At 37.9% G+C, this 17,008-nt stretch overlaps 1 protein-coding gene across 1 annotated transcript; it reads right to left on the bottom strand.

Moving 5' to 3' along the window:
- Positions 1-478: 478 nt before the first annotated feature.
- Positions 479-4,369, bottom strand: LOC140804449 (uncharacterized). The gene is made up of 13 exons (XM_073160489.1): positions 4,306-4,369; positions 4,018-4,103; positions 3,846-3,947; positions 3,221-3,675; positions 2,974-3,055; positions 2,574-2,627; positions 2,284-2,376; positions 2,139-2,204; positions 1,584-1,630; positions 1,270-1,377; positions 976-1,207; positions 677-891; positions 479-545 (listed from the first exon to the last, which is right to left on the bottom strand). The coding sequence occupies exons 1-13, from the start codon at positions 4,367-4,369 to the stop codon at positions 479-481; spliced, it is 1,671 nt and encodes a 556-aa protein (XP_073016590.1).
- Positions 4,370-17,008: the final 12,639 nt, after the last annotated feature.

The raw sequence follows: 17,008 nt of genomic DNA, 5'->3' as shown, positions 1-17,008 counted from the left end.
TGCTGATGCGACGCTGAATATATTAACTTTTTCGACATCATATCAGCATTCTTTTTAATGTTAGTAAATTTTTTGTTCAACTTAACAATTTTCAATGTAAGATCAATATTTTTTGTTTCAATGTCACAATTTTCAATATAAAATCAATACTATAAAGATAATTTTCTCAACTAAACACATAAACTAAGCTTTACAATAATGACATTCTATTACAATTAACTATAAAAAATTGATTTTTTTAGCATTTTTATCTGCAAAGTGATAAACCAATATTTCATAAATAGATTTTTAAAATTGGAAGGGCATAAAGGCATCGTGAAAAAAATTAGATGTGCCAACTTTGAAGCTCGTCTTTGACAACACATGCAAAACCAGTAATATTTAGCAGGACAAAGTTGCATAGATACAGAACATCGGTGTAGCTTATGGGTTTGATTAACTCCATTGCCATTCTTCACTCCCGAACAAATGGCGTATTCTATTGATTCAAATGGCACAATTGCTGAACAAAAACTGCAATGTTCTTCATATTCAAAACTCTTCTCCTGTTAATAAAGCAAGAATGGAACCAGCCTTCAGCTAATAGATTGATACAGTATCTTAAGATGCTATTCTATGTATGTGTACATGAATGAACCAAAAGAAGTTCAACAAAGATAAGAACATCATGAATTACCTCTTCTTAATTTTACCAAATTTGGCAGCAAGAAATTTTAAATCATCCTCGACAATTTTCTCATGAAGTGAGATATAGTGCTCCAGTTGTGGCCATTCATCAGGACGCCAAAAGCCAACATCGCAAAAATTTGTTGGCACATCTGACAGAAGATCTAAAATGGCAGAAAAATATAAACCAACAAGTCTTCTCCGTACTTCATTTTCACAGCACAACTGCAACTCCTTCCATACATTTGTCTATTCCTCTATGGCACTACTGAATCTTTCCAAGTCTTGGTGTTTTCTACTCTCGCTCACCTCATCATTTTTAAGCACAACATGCCTGATGATTACATTGATGAGGTGCAAATTACGGGTTGAAAGAGTGGGCAAAATTTTAAATGCCGTAGACAAGAACGTAATACAAATACCAAAATTGGATCCAAAATAAGATGTCAACCATTTCTGCAGAATATGCTCTACATAGTTTGGTATCGGCTGTTTGAAAGACATGAGGGCTGCCACAATTTCCCAAATGTTCAGAAGCCCACTGAAACTCCCACACAGACTCAAAGACCATAATATGTTTTTTTCCCACCAAATTAATTCTACCTCAGGGAAACCGGAAATGATCCGAAATCAATATCAAAACATATATTGGAGGAAGTGTCCAATTGCTGCCCTCCAATCCACAGGAACTCGATAGCAGCTTTCTGAGTTCTGTAAAATTACAATAACATTTATTGGTCAATCAAACATAGGTAACTGTTTGAACAGTTAGTTCTTATTGCTTCCATTTAGCTTTGACTAAATCATCAAAATTTTCTTTTAAAGAAATGTTGGTGCTTGTTTGTTGCAAGCATCTATCCACATGGCAGTTGCTATTTCATAATTTTTTACCAGAAAATATAATTTTAAAAGTTCACCTTCCCTTGTACATAAGATTTAATAAATCAGAATCAAATCTTTGAGCCTGCAAATAACAGACACCAAACTTCTTAGAACTAGATTTAAGTACAGGGGTATCAATGACATCTATTCAGCATAAGGTAAAAGGTTACCAAGTGTAAGAAAAGGATCAAGAGATTCCATTGCTTAGAGTCATTTCAGTCAACTAAGCTCCTTTTCCTAGGTATTATTATATGACTACTGTTCCGGAGAGATGAAATTTCGATCTTTCTATTTTCCTCTTTATTTTTATTTTCAGTAATTTTCTTTATTTTTGTAAAGGGCAAGAAGCAAGATATTGATCAATCTCATCTATTAAGTAAAAATTCAATTTTTTGGATGGTATGTTATCTAAGAGTTTTCTCAAAATGCTATGAATAGAATTCAGTTTTTTCTTCAAATCTTGAATCGCTACATCGAGTGAGTTTATTATTTTGACTTAAAATTTGATAAGAGAGAAAAACTAGTACAATATTCAGGATAAGTTCATGGACATTCCAACTATAAGAGAATGGACGGATGAAATATGATACCACAGCAATTGCCAAGCTCCCATGAGATACTGCCAGACCAAAGCAAGAATCATATACATATGGAACCTGCAGAGAAAATCTAGAGTCTATTGGAAACAAATATGCAAATTTAAAACATAAGTAAACATGAAAAATTAATGCATACATCCAGGGAGCTATTCAAACCAGGAGTATTTGAAGGAATGTGTATTTCCCTTAGTGCTTTCCCGACTAAATTCCACGCTTTCATAGAGTTGTCCTGTAATACATGAACTGATCAAATAATCTGGAGGGCTACCAAGCTTTTCAACCTCAAGGCTTTCTGCTTGAGGCATTACTTGATAACAAAAGCAATTAACATGGATTTTTTAATTTTTAATATCTGTTGAACTAACACTCCCTTAATACTAAAATTCATATTTATATCAATAAAAAACTTCCTTCAATATTTATTACCTGGCTGCAGCTGTACAAGCAGAGTCCATCAAAAGCCCAAGCTAAACCAGTGACCTGATTGTTATTTTACAAGATAAATCATATGCCATTCCATATGCCAAAAAAGGTGTTGAGAACTTACAATGTGGTCATGCGCACTATAACAGCCAATTATTTCAAATTCATGGCTGGTCATATTCATGGTCCACACTTCAAATGATCCGGATCCTTTACCAATAGCCAGGAAAAAATTTAGTGGTGTTTGCAGGGGGGCAGTAAATGAAAGTATGGAGACAGGTGCTGAATCAACAGTAATAACTTAATTACACGAGCAATCACAAGTTCCAAAATAAGATATAATCAAAGTAGATGGTCTAAATTTGAAAGGATAAGTAGCAGACTTTTAGCAGGATATGCTGACCTCCCTTAGCAAAGAAAATGAAGCATGAACAGTTTCAAATGACTTCAGCAGTTCCTTAATATTCACCTGCCAAATCTTCACTCTATAAACAAAAAGAAGAGGATAGTCACAAAATTAAATGTTATAATCAAATAAAAGGTAAACCTTATATGTATGTGTGTGTATAATTCAGTAGTTCTAACCCATGTCAAGCAAATGTGCTAGACTTTTGGCTTCGAAAACAGAAAAAGGTTAATTAGTTACTTACTTCCCTTTAAAACTTCCCGTCGCTAAAAGAAGTTGAGGTTTTGAAATTTCAGAGCCATATAAAGCCCAGCAAATAGATGTGATGCATGTATCATGTGCCTTGAGAAAGCCACCATTTGATGATTTGCATGGGAGTTCAGGGGTAATAATGGAATAACTCTCTGGTGCATCAATTCTCCAGAATGAAATTAGACCACATTTCAATCCAGTAGCAAGAATAGAGCAGCAGCCCGATGAGTTATGAGGAATAGAAACCCAATCTTCAGATGTCCTCAGAATCGATGACCAAGCCACAATAAGGGGTGTTAGCATTGCATTGCGAGAAGCATATTGTTGTGCCGTTATTAGTTGAACATTGCATTCTTTGATCTTCAGAGGTGTCCCTTCAGAAACAGATATGGGAATAATTTCCCATGTATTGTTTTCTTTTACATTGTCAAGTTTTTTTGCAGCAACCTAATAAAAATATCAACACATTCAATGTAATGGCATATATCAAATGCACAACTTTTCAAATTGAAATCACATCATGTAGCTGCATTGAAGCTGATTTAGTAAGTATGGAGGTTCATGTCATGGAATAAAATGATAAAACTAAATCAGATAGTGAATGCAGTGCGCAGTACATTAGTTTCATTCTGTCTCCTTCCTTTTCTTTCTTTTCTTAAACTAGATACAAGTGGCTCATTAGGGCATTCAGATTCAGCATTATCTCGACTCCCTATCACCTGTATAAAGAAAAAACACAAAGAATAGTTGGAATTCATATCAGTACCCAGCATTGCTAGCAAGACCTACAGGAGACCAGGAAATTGACCTAACACATGGCCGTGTATCCCGCGACACATGCATTGGCAACAAGCAACCAGAGAGAAAATCTATCCCTGTGACAAAATGAAAACAAAATCAAATGCAGTGACCTGAGAAAATAAAAAGTACTTGAAACCTCAACTCAAAATTAATTTTCATTTGCACTGTAAAACCACAAACCCAGAAATCCAAATGGCATCCAAATTGTGTACATACATACATACAACGAGCTCATTCAAAACTATGAAATTCATTTTTTAATATGATTCTACGTACCTCCAGCATTTATGACACCAAAAAAAAACACTTGCTTGGGAGAACAGAAATTACACGTCGACATCCAGATCCAGAAGGTTTAGTAGGATTCTAACCAAGTGAACAACAAGCATATACCAGTGATTCGAAGGCTAAATCAAACAGTATAAAATTAAATCCTAATTTGAAAAAACAAATAAAAAGTAAGGTAATATGAATTATATAGACCAACTACTATAAGATTCTCTATCAAATTCAAATCAGACCCTGTATTGAACTCCAACATAAAACAGCTTCCAGACCAGTTATGAAGATCAGGTAGATTAAAATGTAAGCATAAATTTGGCGTTTAAAATTCAATAACAATGCAAAAATCTTCGGCTAAAAAATAAGCATGCTATTCAGAAATATTATTACATTATATGCAATCAATTGATTTAGTAGTTGTCTTTCCTAAGTCATGGGATCAGATCCCATCAGGTGGATCACAGAATACTGGACTCAGAATCAGTGGTCATTGATTCTTGTTCATGTCAGTGCATGGTTAATAATGTCATCTGCATAATCCTCACACTAACAGAATCACTTGACAGCCCAAAATTCTTGATCAACTAAAAACTCAGCTAGAACAGATTGAATGTCAGGATACTTCTGAACTTGAGCAATTTCAATATTGAGACTCAAATGCTAGACATCGTATCAGTAAAATTTCATCAAATCAATTCAATACTAAAATCAGCAAACTTTTAAAAGTTAACAATTACCAGGATCGTAACGAGGCTACCAGAAGCGACCGCCACCAGATTCTCTTCGGACCAAGCAACAGCGTTCGGATAACAAAGCGCTGATACGAGCACCGCTGCTTGGAAGCGGGAAGACATTGTTGAAGAGAATTGAAACAGAAAGCAGAGCGGTGTTTGATAATTTTGGAGTGAAGCGGATTCGATGCTTCGACCTAATTTGTGAAACAGCTCGAATAGTCCAAATCGAATTATACCATATAACCTACATGTATTTGTATTTCCTAGACTAGACTAGAAGACTAAAAAAAATCTTCTATTTTATATTATTAGAAAAAATAAAAATATTTATTTTTATGTGGATTTATGGATTTCTCGCTTAGAGGGAAAAAACAATGGATATTGAGGAAGCAACAAGCATTAAAGAAATGAAGTTGAAACATTAGTCAATCTCATGCATTACCCAATTTAGGGGTGAGTAGAAACCAAAGCCAAATCAAATAGTTGGTTTTGTTTTTAGTCGATCGATTTATATTGGTTTTAAAATTAATCATATCGAAAAAATTGGTTTTGTTCAAAGTTTTGGTGAAAAATCCTAACCGAACCAATTTTATAAATATATAATATTTTTAGTTATATACATATTATTTTATTTTATGTCATATAATTGATATTATGAAAGTTTGATGATTGGTATTGGTGGCACATTTTATAAAGCTAAAAAAAATTGACCATTATCCCGTTCAATCTTCACAAGTATTTATTGATCTTCATTAATTTTTTGGAAAAAGTTAAAAACTTCGAGCAAGAAATCTTGGATGCGAGTGAATTTACTCTTACCAAATACCCAAGTTGGATAAACATAAAAGATAAATGTCTTTCTTTCTTTAAAGTGTGATAATGGATGATATTAAAGCTATTTCTAAAAGTTGAACTATTGAAAACTTATATTTATCTATTTATTTTGAAAATTTAAATTATGATTATAAAAAGTCAAAATATTTTATTTAAACGAAATTAAAATTTAAAATTGAACATCCAATGGTTCGCGACGGTATTGAAAAAGTCGTCGCTATATTAAGCGACGGAATTGAAAAAGCCTTTGCTATATTAAACGGCGATTATTTTAAAAAAACCGCCGTTTAAGAAGCGACGGTTTGTAACCATAAAATGCATAAAAAAACTACTACGCAAAAATTAAAATTATGTAGTAAACTTTCGGGGAAAAAAAAAATTAAAACCTGATTTGCAGCTCCACGTACGCTGGAAGATCGTACCGACTAGCAAATCTACGAAATAAATACGAAAAAATGTTAGTACAAAATTAAAAAAACGAAACTTCGAAAAATTGATAGAGTTTAACTACTACTAGAGATAGACGAAAAATCGTTTAAGAAAATGTCTGCGAACCTCGGTATATATAGAATTATAGCGTCGGTTTTTAATAAAACCGTCGCTATATAGCAACGGTTCAACCAAAACCGTCGCGATAATAGAGACAGTTTTGGTAAAAACCGTATAGATCGGCGACGGTTGTTGCATAACTGTCGCTATTATGGCGACGGTTTTGCAAAAACCGTGCAAAACCGTCGCCGATGTAGATCGGCGACTGTTTTTTAAAACCGTCGCTATTATAGCGATGGTTTTCCTTAAACCGTCGCTATAATAGCGACAGTTTTTAATAAAACCGTCGCTTGTCAAATTAAGAGATGGTTTCCTAAAACCGTCGCTACAAAATAACGACGGGTAGAATACCCGTCGCACAAAATAACGACGGGTTTATCAAACAGTCGCAATATTAGCGACAGTTTTTCTTGAACCGTCACTATTCTAGCGATGGTTTTAATTTAACCGTAGCTTAATTTGATAAGCGACGGTTTTATTTAAAATCATCGCTATATAGCGACGGTTCAAGAAAAACCCTCGCTATGCTTTCCGTTTTTTTGTAGTGACAACCCATATCAAATATATAATATTAATTAGGAAATTGTAATTATGATCCTATTTATTTGTCTATTTTTAATTTTAGTCTTCTAAATTGTCAAATTTCCATCTTAGCATGTTATCTTAGTTTCTTTCTTCTTATTTTCTTTTTGAAATTTTAGTTTTTTTCTCACACGGTGTTAATGAAGTGTTGACGCAACGTTACATGACGATGACGTGTACATTGTCACATTAAAACTTAGAGACACAGCAAAAATATTTTTTGATCCTGAGCTGACTGATCCGATAAAAAAATATTATCGTGGGTTCCAAAGAAAACTTCTTTGATACCTAGCAGGATGTTGGTAATCATGGTTTAAGATATCGGAATTAGTTGGAGAATACTACTCACAAATCGATGTACTAGTTTTCGATTTAGAAAATGAAAACATAGCTTTCTTCTTTCTTCCTTGAACTTTCATTATAAAACCAACATGTCACGCCCCGAGACCGAGGCGTATGATATATGATTTCTTCTCGGTTTGGAATTTGACATTCTCACCCCAACAATTTACCATTGCATGAGTCTTGGCTAAACAATCCATTCTCAGAATGATGTCAAAATCCACCATTGAGAGTTGAATCGAGTCGGCATTGAACATATGCATATTGTTACTGATTTTATAGTCTCGATGTAACTCGAAGGTTTCGATAGCCTTACTAGTAGGTGTTGCTATCCTGAAAGGTTTAACAAGCATTTTAGGTTTAACCCCTAATTTCTTAGTGAACCTCTTAGATATAAAAGAATGTGTGTCACCACAATCAAACAACACATAAGCAGGTAAATTTTTTTATTAGAATAGTAACTTCTAAAAAAAACTAGTGAAGGTCCCTCTAAGTTGCTAAATCTCGAGTTCGAGGTTACTCATGGTCTTAGATTGGGTCGCCTTTTCTTGCTCAAACTTTGTCAAAATTATGTTCGAAAATGGTTGCAACATGCTCGAGATTTTAGAGAATTTATGCTTAAATCGGTGTGATCTTCTTTGTGCAAAATGGTAGGGTTACTTATATGTGAGGAAGAAAAGTTTTTAGTCACGATTCTATCCCTTAAATGCATCATTGATGAGCATAAATAGACCAAAAAGTAAGCTTGTTACAAAAAATAGAGGATGTCAAATCTGATGAGACACTGATTACGCCTATAAATTAGATTTTAGGTCGTTGATTGATGGTTAATATACTACCTCGAAAATAATTGTCAAGGATATGAATGAACTGGTCCTTTGGCAAAATTTGACATCTTATCACGTTTTGTATATTAGGATCTCAGTCAGATTATGATCATGCTGGCTCTAATATCATTTAAATGTAATGTCCTGAGACCTAGGTGTACAGACACATTCGTTTTTAAAAATCACATAATTTTAAAATAACATGCTCGTAATGCAATATATAACCAAACCAGTTTATAAAATAATCCGTCATTGTCTTTACAACATGAAAGAAATCAAATAGTGCAGAAGAGTAAAACTTAAAACATAAAATGACAATTGAAATATGAAAATAATCTTTCTTGGAAAGTGGCTTCTTCACCAGCTCCAGACGTCTAATGATTTGTCCATCAACTTGTTTGTTGGTATTGTATAGGGAGAGAGGTAAGGGTCACTTAATTGGGAAACACTCAGCAAGTGTGGATTGTTCGGATATATATAACAAATACATATATTTTTTCTAAACGTAACATTTCTTAACGGAAGACATAACGTATCATAATTGTAATAGCCGAGCCCGGTGTACGGTACGGTTTAAGCTTTATTTGTTATTGGGTTTTATGATTAGATGTTCTTAGTTGTGTTTTTGGGCTATAGTATGGTTGATTATTATTATCTTGAGGTGTTAGTTGGTGTTGATTGTTCGTTTCAGAGTTTCGGATCGATTTTAGTTTGTTGAGTTTTGATCATTGCCGTGACCAGAGTGCACCCGCGCTCTTAGAGGAGTGCCCCCGCGGTGTACTATTCATGATTTTGGAGTTAGGAAGCCGTGGCACGACCGCACCCGCGGTAGTGTAGGGACCGCACCCGCGGTGAGACCGCACCCGCGGTATTTGCAGCGCCGCACCCGCGGTCATCGTGAATGGATTTTATTTTGGTTGGCCGAAGGCAGAGCGCACCCGCGGTGCTTGTGGCAGCGCACCCGCGGTCTAGGTATGGGCGAGTTTTTAAGTTACTTTTTGGAGTTGTTGGCCATACCTTATCCTTACCTTTCCTCCATTTTCGAGATTTCTCTCTAGAAACAAGGGTTTCCTTCATTTCATTTCATTTCCTACCTTTGATTCTTGGATTTGTTTGGATTTCCGAGTTGAGATCGAGCTTCTACGTGGTGAGAGGAATCTAAAGTAAGTTTTTGGTAGTGTTTTCTTTTGTTTTGGGAAAGAGATGATTTGGGAGTGTTGTTTTGGCTTGATTATTGGATTATAGAGTTGATGTTGGTGTTATTTATGGATTATTGTTGTAGGTGGTGAACCAAGAGTATAGTTTGGAGGTGTTCTATTGGTTTGTAAGTGGAATTTCATCCCTTTGCTCACATGATGTTATATGTATTGTATTTCAAAGGTTTCAAAGTGTTATTCCCTTCGATTGATTCATTGTTATGTATTGATTCCATTGTATATCTATTGGAGGCATTGTATGTCTCATTCATTGAAAAGGGAATACAAGAGAAAAGATAGATTTCCAAAGTGATTGTTTAAATGCTATAGAGAGTTCAAATGTTTTATTGGATTGATAGAAACATAGTCAGAGAATTGCATGCAATTAGTTGATCAACGCCCATAGGCTTATATCCCTCAGAGTTATCGGTTTATATCGATTTGGGATACGAGCACCACAGTCAGAGATACTATTGATATCAATCCAACCAGAGTAAAGAGAAATACCATCTTATTGCTATGTTATTGCTATAGTTATTGCCACAGTATTCATGTTTCAGAGTTGATGGTATTTGTGATTTAAAAAATCATGTTTTACAGAGTATACTATGTATCATTGTTATGTAAGAGTTCCACTTGCTGAGTTTTATACTCATTTCAGTTATTTTCATGTGATGCAGATAAGAGCGACGGACCAGGACGTTGGCTGTGGTCTGAGGTCATATGCATACGAAGATTGGAAGGATGATGTTTTGCAAGCATTTTGGGACATGATCATAGGAATGATTGATTTGCATTTTTGTTAAATCATTTGAATGATCATGTATTTATTTTGTAAACGTTTTATGAAATGTATTTTGAAACTCCTTCAATTTGATAGAAAATTTTAAATTCCGCTGTATTTTAATCGTAACGGGTCAGGGTGTCACATTTAGTGGTATCAGAGCACCGGTTCTTCAGACCAATGCATATGACTTCGTCTACTTTCAACTGTCCGGGTATGTTTTCTTTGCATCTATCTATTCATTGTTATTTGTTGATTGGTGTCTTGTGAGCAAATTGTAGTGTATGCCACCTAAGAGGAAAGCAGTAGAGGGTGAGGATAGTTCTTCCTCAAGAGTTGTCGATGAGTTCGGCAAGTTGCTTAAGGAGCAGGCTAAGGTCCATAGCGAGCAGATTCAGCAGCTCCTTCGATTGCAAGGTACAGGACAGGGTAGAGGACAAGGTAGAGTTCCAGTAGCTCAGGCAGTTGGCACTGATGCTGTCTTTTCTGCTTTCAAGAGAATGGATCCGCCAAAATTTTTAGGGAGCACCGATCCTTTAGTTGCTGTAGAGTGGATCAAGGCTTTAGAAGCGATCTTCGATCATCTCCAGTACGAGGACAAAGACAGGATCAGCTGTTCAGTTTTCATGTTGGTTAAGGCTGCCCGCATTTGGTGGAATGCGACGAAGGTCGGTGTCAATGTTTCGACACTGAAGTGGTCAGAGTTTACAGATTTGTTCTACGACAAGTATTTCCCCGACGCACTTAGAGCGAGGAAGGTTACGGAGTTCTTGGAGCTTCGTCAGGGTGGTATGAACTTTGATGAGTATATTCTCAAGTTCGAGGAGGGTTGTCTATTTGCTCCGTATATTGCTTCGAACGACAAGGATAAAGGTGCTCATTTCATTCGAGGCCTTAGAGCGGAGATTCGACGAGATATCAACATGTCCAAGGCTGTGACTTTCAAGGAGATTGTGTCCAAGACATTGTTGGCTGAGCAGGATGAGAAGGACATCACCAGAGAGAGGCAAGAGAGGCACCAAGCTGTTGTTCAGAGAGGCCAGGGCTCGAATCAGAGGGGCAAGGATCGTTTCAGAGGCAAGGGCAAGATGGAGTCGAGTCCTAGACCACAGCCAGTTCCAGTTGATCCCGAGAAGCCGCTGTGTCCTAAGTGTGGCAAGCATCATCGAGGAGAGTGCAGATTTGGCACTCATTCTTGCTATCGTTGTGGCACTGCAGGCCACATTGCCAGAGATTGTCCTCTCTAGTACTATTTTGATTTCAGGCAGAGTAGCTACGACATTGATAGATACTGGTGCTACTCATTCTTTTATGTCTGAATTGTTTTTGAGATCGTTGGGTATAGTTCCTTCTGTTCTTCCCCTCCAGCTTAGTGTTATTTTGCCTTCGGGGGACGTGTTGTACCCGACATCAATTGTGTATGCGTGCCCTGTTCGTATTGAGGAGCGAGTTGTCTTCGCTGATTTGATTGTTATCCCTATGGTTGCCTTTGATGTTATTCTTGGCATGGATTGGCTTTCGACTTACCGTGCAGTTATCGATTGTGTTGCTAAGACAGTAGCTTTTGCAGATGATGGTCAGGGAGGAGTTCTCGCCAGCACAGGTACTTCGCTGGTCCTTCCTTTTATTTCTTGTCTTGAGGCTGAGAAGTTGATGTGTAGTGGTTGTGATGTATTTCTGGCTTCTATTGTGGATATTGATTTACTGATTAAGTTGAATATAGATGATATTGATGTTGTGAGGGAGTTTGCTGATGTATTCGAGGATGATGTTCCGGGTTTGCCGCCGGACAGGGATGTTGAGTTTGTCATTGATCTAGCTCCAGGTACCATTCCTATTTCTAAGGCTCCGTACAGGATGGCCCCTACCGAGATGAAGGAGTTGAAGACTCAGTTGCAGGATCTTTTAGACAAGGGTTTTATTCGTCCGAGTTCTTCGCCTTGGGGAGCTCCGGTTCTTTTTGTTAAGAAGAAGGATGGTTCTTTGCGGCTGTGTATCGACTACAGGGAGCTCAACAAAGTGACTGTCAAGAATAAGTATCCGTTGCCACGGATAGATGATTTGTTTGATCAGCTTCATGGTGCTACTGTGTTCTCGAAGATTGATCTTCGGTCTGGCTACTATCAGTTGAAGGTTAGGGAGTCTGATATCCCTAAGACAGCGTTCCGGACCAGGTACGGTCATTACGAGTTTCTTGTTATGTCTTTTGGCCTGACCAATGCTCCTTCAGTCTTCATGGATTTGATGAACCGTGTGTTCAAGCCTTATCTGGATAGCTTCGTCATTGTCTTCATCGATGATATCTTGATCTACTCCAAGACCAGAGAGCTTCATGCCGAGCATCTCCGAGTTGTTCTTCAGTTGTTGCGAGAGAAGAGGTTGTTTGCCAAGCTGAAGAAGTGTGAGTTTTGGCTGGATCAGATTTCTTTTCTAGGCCATGTGGTTTCGGAAGATGGCATTGCTGTTGATCCGTTGAAGATAGAGACGATTCAGAATTGGCCTATTCCTACCACTGTATCAGAGGTACGCAGTTTCCTTGGTTTGGCGGGTTATTATCGTCGTTTCATTTCAGATTTCTCCAAGATTGCCCTGCCATTGTCCAATTTGACGAGGAAGACTGTGAAGTTCGAATGGTCCATTGATTGCCAGAGTGCATTTCAAGAGTTGAAGGACAGGTTGACGACAGCTCCTGTTCTTTCATTGCCCAGTGGTTCAGAGGATTTTTTTGTCTATACTGATGCGTCGAAGAAGGGTCTCGGTGCAGTGCTGATGCAGCGAGGTAAGGTTATTGCCTATGCTTCTCGCCAGTTGAAGGATTATGAGAATAATTATCCGACGCACGATTTAGAGCTTGCAGCTGTGGTTTTCGCCCTGAAGATATGGAGACATTATCTGTATGGCGAAAAGTGTGAGATCTTCACAGATCACAAGAGCTTGAAGTATCTGTTCTCTCAGAAAGAGCTCAACATGCGGCAGAGGAGGTGGTTAGAGCTTGTTAAAGATTATGATGTGACGATCAGTTACCACCCGGGGAAAGCGAATGTAGTGGCTGATGCTTTGAGCCGGAAGTCGAGTGCTTCATTGAGTTCTTTCATTCAGAGGCCATTGATGATGGATTTGCAGAGAGAGGAGATTGATTTGGTAGTTCCGGGGACCATTGCTCGCCTTTTAGCGTTGGTCATTCGAGCTACATTGACGGACATGATCCGTAGAGAGCAGACTGTTGATGTTCAGTTGACAGAGTTGAGAGCTAGAGCCGAGGAGAGAGGGAACTCAGAGTTTGGTTTGAATGGAGATGGTTTGGTGACTTTCAGAGGCCGTATTTGTGTTCCTATTGGCGACGATATTCGTAGAGACGTCTTGACAGAGGCTCATACCGCACCTTATTCGATTCATCCAGGCAGCACGAAGATGTATCAGGATCTTCGTCGACTTTACTGGTGGCCAGGTATGGAGAGAGATATCGCTTTGTTCATTTCTCAGTGCCTTACTTGTCAGCAGGTGAAGATTGAGCATCAGAGACCTGCTGGGACATTGCTTTCTTTGCCGATTCCTCAGTGGAAGTGGGAGCATATTACTATGGATTTCGTGACTGGTCTTCCCAGAACGCAGAAAGGTTTTAATTCCATTTGGGTTATTGTCGATCGATTGACCAAGTCAGCCCATTTTCTCCCAGTCAAGACGACGTACTCGATGAATCAGTATGCCGAGGATTACATAGCAGAGATTGTTAGACTTCATGGGGTTCCTGTGTCGATCGTGTCTGATCGTGACCCTAGATTTACCTCAGAGTTCTGGAAGAGTTTGCATAGAGCTATGGGTTCGCGGTTAGCGTTTATTACAGCTTATCACCCTCAGAGCGACGGTCAGTCAGAGAGAGTCATTCAGATTCTTGAGGATATGCTCAGAGCCTGTACTATTGATTATTCTGGTAGCTGGGATTCTAAATTGCCTCTTGTGGAGTTCACGTATAATAACAGTTACCAGGCGACGATTGGCATGGCACCGTATGAGGCACTTTATGGCAGGAAGTGTAGATCCCCTTTGTTTTGGGATGATTTTGGTGAGAGGAAGATGTTGGGACCAGAGTTGGTCCAGCAGACAGCCGATGTTGTTGCAGTTATCAGTGAGCGTATGAATACTGCTCAGTCGAGGCAGAAGAGCTATGCAGATGTTCGTCGTAGACCTTTGCAGTTTGAGGTTGACGATCACGTGTTTCTGAAGATAGCACCTCTCAAGGGTGTGATGCGTTTTGGCAAGAAGGGCAAGTTGAGTTCGAGATTTATTGGTCCCTTTGAGATCTTAGACAGAGTCGGTGACCGAGCCTACAGATTAGCCCTACCGCCAGATCTTGACAGAGTCCATAATGTTTTTCACGTATCGATGCTCAGGAAGTATATTTCAGATCCTTCCCATGTTCTTCGCCACGAGCCATTGGACTTGACGCCGAATTTGACGTACCAAGAGATTCCGGTCCAGATTTTGGATCGCAGAGTTAGAGTTTTGAGGAACAAAGAGATCGGCATCGTTAAAGTCCTTTGGAGGAACCATTTGATCGAAGAGGCTACGTTGGAACCCGAAGATGAGATGAGAGAGAGGTATCCTGAGTTGTTCGTGCTGTGACGTCAATTTCGAGGACAAAATTCCCTTAAGGAGGGGAGATTGTAATAGCCGATCCCGGTGTACGGTACGGTTTAAGCTTTATTTGTTATTGGGTTTTATGATTAGATGTTCTTAGTTGTGTTTTTGGGCTATATTATGGTTGATTATTATTATCTTGAGGTGTTAGTTGGTGTTGATTGTTCGTTTCAGAGTTTCGGATCGATTTTAGTTGGTTGAGTTTTGATCATTGCCGTGACCAGAGTGCACCCGCGCTCTTAGAGGAGTGCCCCGCGGTGTACTACTCATGATTTTGGAGTTGGGAAGCCGTGGCATGACCGCACCCGCGGTAGTGTAGGGACCGCACCCGCGGTATTTGCAGCGCCGCACCCGCGGTCATCGTGCATGGATTTTATTTTGGTTGGCCGAAGGCATAGCGCACCCGCGGTGCTTGTGGCAGCGCACCCGCGGTCTAGGTATGGACGAGTTTTTAAGTTACTTTTTGGAGTTGTTGGCCATACCTTATCCTTACCTTTCCTCCATTTTCGAGATTTCTCTCTAGAAACAAGGGTTTCCTTCATTTCATTTCATTTCCTACCTTTGATTCTTGGATTTGTTTGGATTTCCGAGTTGAGATCGAGCTTCTACGTGGTGAGAGGAATCTAAAGTAAGTTTTTGGTATTGTTTTCTCTTGTTTTGGGAAAGAGATGATTTGGGAGTGTTGTTTTGGCTTGATTATTGGATTATAGAGTTGATGTTGGTGTTATTTATGGATTATTGTTGTAGGTGGTGTACCAAGAGTATAGTTTGGAGGTGTTCTATTGGTTTGTAAGTGGAATTTCATCCCTTTGCTCACATGATGTTATATGTATTGTATTTCAAAGGTTTCAAAGTGTTATTCCCTTCGATTGATTCATTGTTATGTATTGATTCCATTGTATATCTATTGGAGGCATTGTATGTCTCATTCATTGAAAAGGGAATACAAGAGAAAAGATAGATTTCCAAAGTGATTGTTTAAATGCTATAGAGAGTTCAAATGTTTTATTGGATTGATAGAAACATAGTCAGAGAATTGCATGCAATTAGTTGATCAACGCCCATAGGCTTATATCCCTCAGAGTTATCGGTTTATATCGATTTGGGATACGAGCACCACAGTCAGAGATACTATTGATATCAATCCAACCAGAGTAAAGAGAAATACCATCGTATTGCTATGTTATTGCTATAGTTATTGCCACAGTATTCATGTTTCAGAGTTGATTGTATTTGTGATTAAAAAATCATGTTTTACAGAGTATACTATGTATCATTGCTATGTAAGAGTTCCACTTGCTGAGTTTTATACTCATTTCAGTTATTTTCATGTGATGCAGATAAGAGCAACGGACCAGGACGTTGACTGTGGTCTGAGGTCATATGCATACGAAGATTGGAAGGATGATGTTTTGCAAGCATTTTGGGACAGATCATCGGAATGATTGATTTGCATTTTTGTTAAATCATTTGAATGATCATGTATTTATTTTGTAAACGTTTTATGAAATCTATTTTGAAACTCCTTCCATTTGATAGAAAATTTTAAATTCCGCTGTATTTTAATCGTAACGGGTCAGGGTGTCACAATAATCATATCCTGAACATGAAGCATTGAAATTTCATCTAATTTCCACGATTTTACTAATATATGTCCCCTATATGTTAATACTCAAGTGACGAGGCCATACAATGATTATAATCTCATCATATAGAGGTCATATAACAGTTATAATCCTACCATACAGCGGTCATATCTTATAATAGCTCTCCAAATTTTTATTGAATTATATCAATGTTTGGAACATATAAAGCTTAGACAAGACATAAACGAATAAATCATGCTCAAACGAAATTGTTCAAAAATGGAACATAGAATATCATACGTGTATATACTTTTTTAATACATAAGCCCGATTACTTTGGTCTTTCTTGATTCCAAACGTGAATATGAGCTGCTAGATTGTAGTTCAAATATAGTATTTGGTTGCTACTAGAAATTTTACTCGAAAATGGACAGAATAATGCCACGAAATCTGCTGCTGAAAGCCTCGAATTTGGCAGTTTTTCTTCTTGAATTTTTGTGAGGTTTTCGGTGTTCTTTTATCTTGGTTTGATCTCTTACTTATAGTTTGGATCTTACTTATAGTTTGGAAGAGAGAAGTTGAGCTGATGCCTTAGTGAACGTTTTAAGGCTTTTAAGAAGCTTAT

Source organism: Primulina eburnea, chromosome 1, assembly GCF_022965805.1.
Source record: "Primulina eburnea isolate SZY01 chromosome 1, ASM2296580v1, whole genome shotgun sequence".
Taxonomy (NCBI): Eukaryota; Viridiplantae; Streptophyta; class Magnoliopsida; order Lamiales; family Gesneriaceae; genus Primulina; species Primulina eburnea.
Note: the sequence above shows the minus strand (reverse complement) of the source record. Positions and strands in the feature narration are given on the sequence as shown.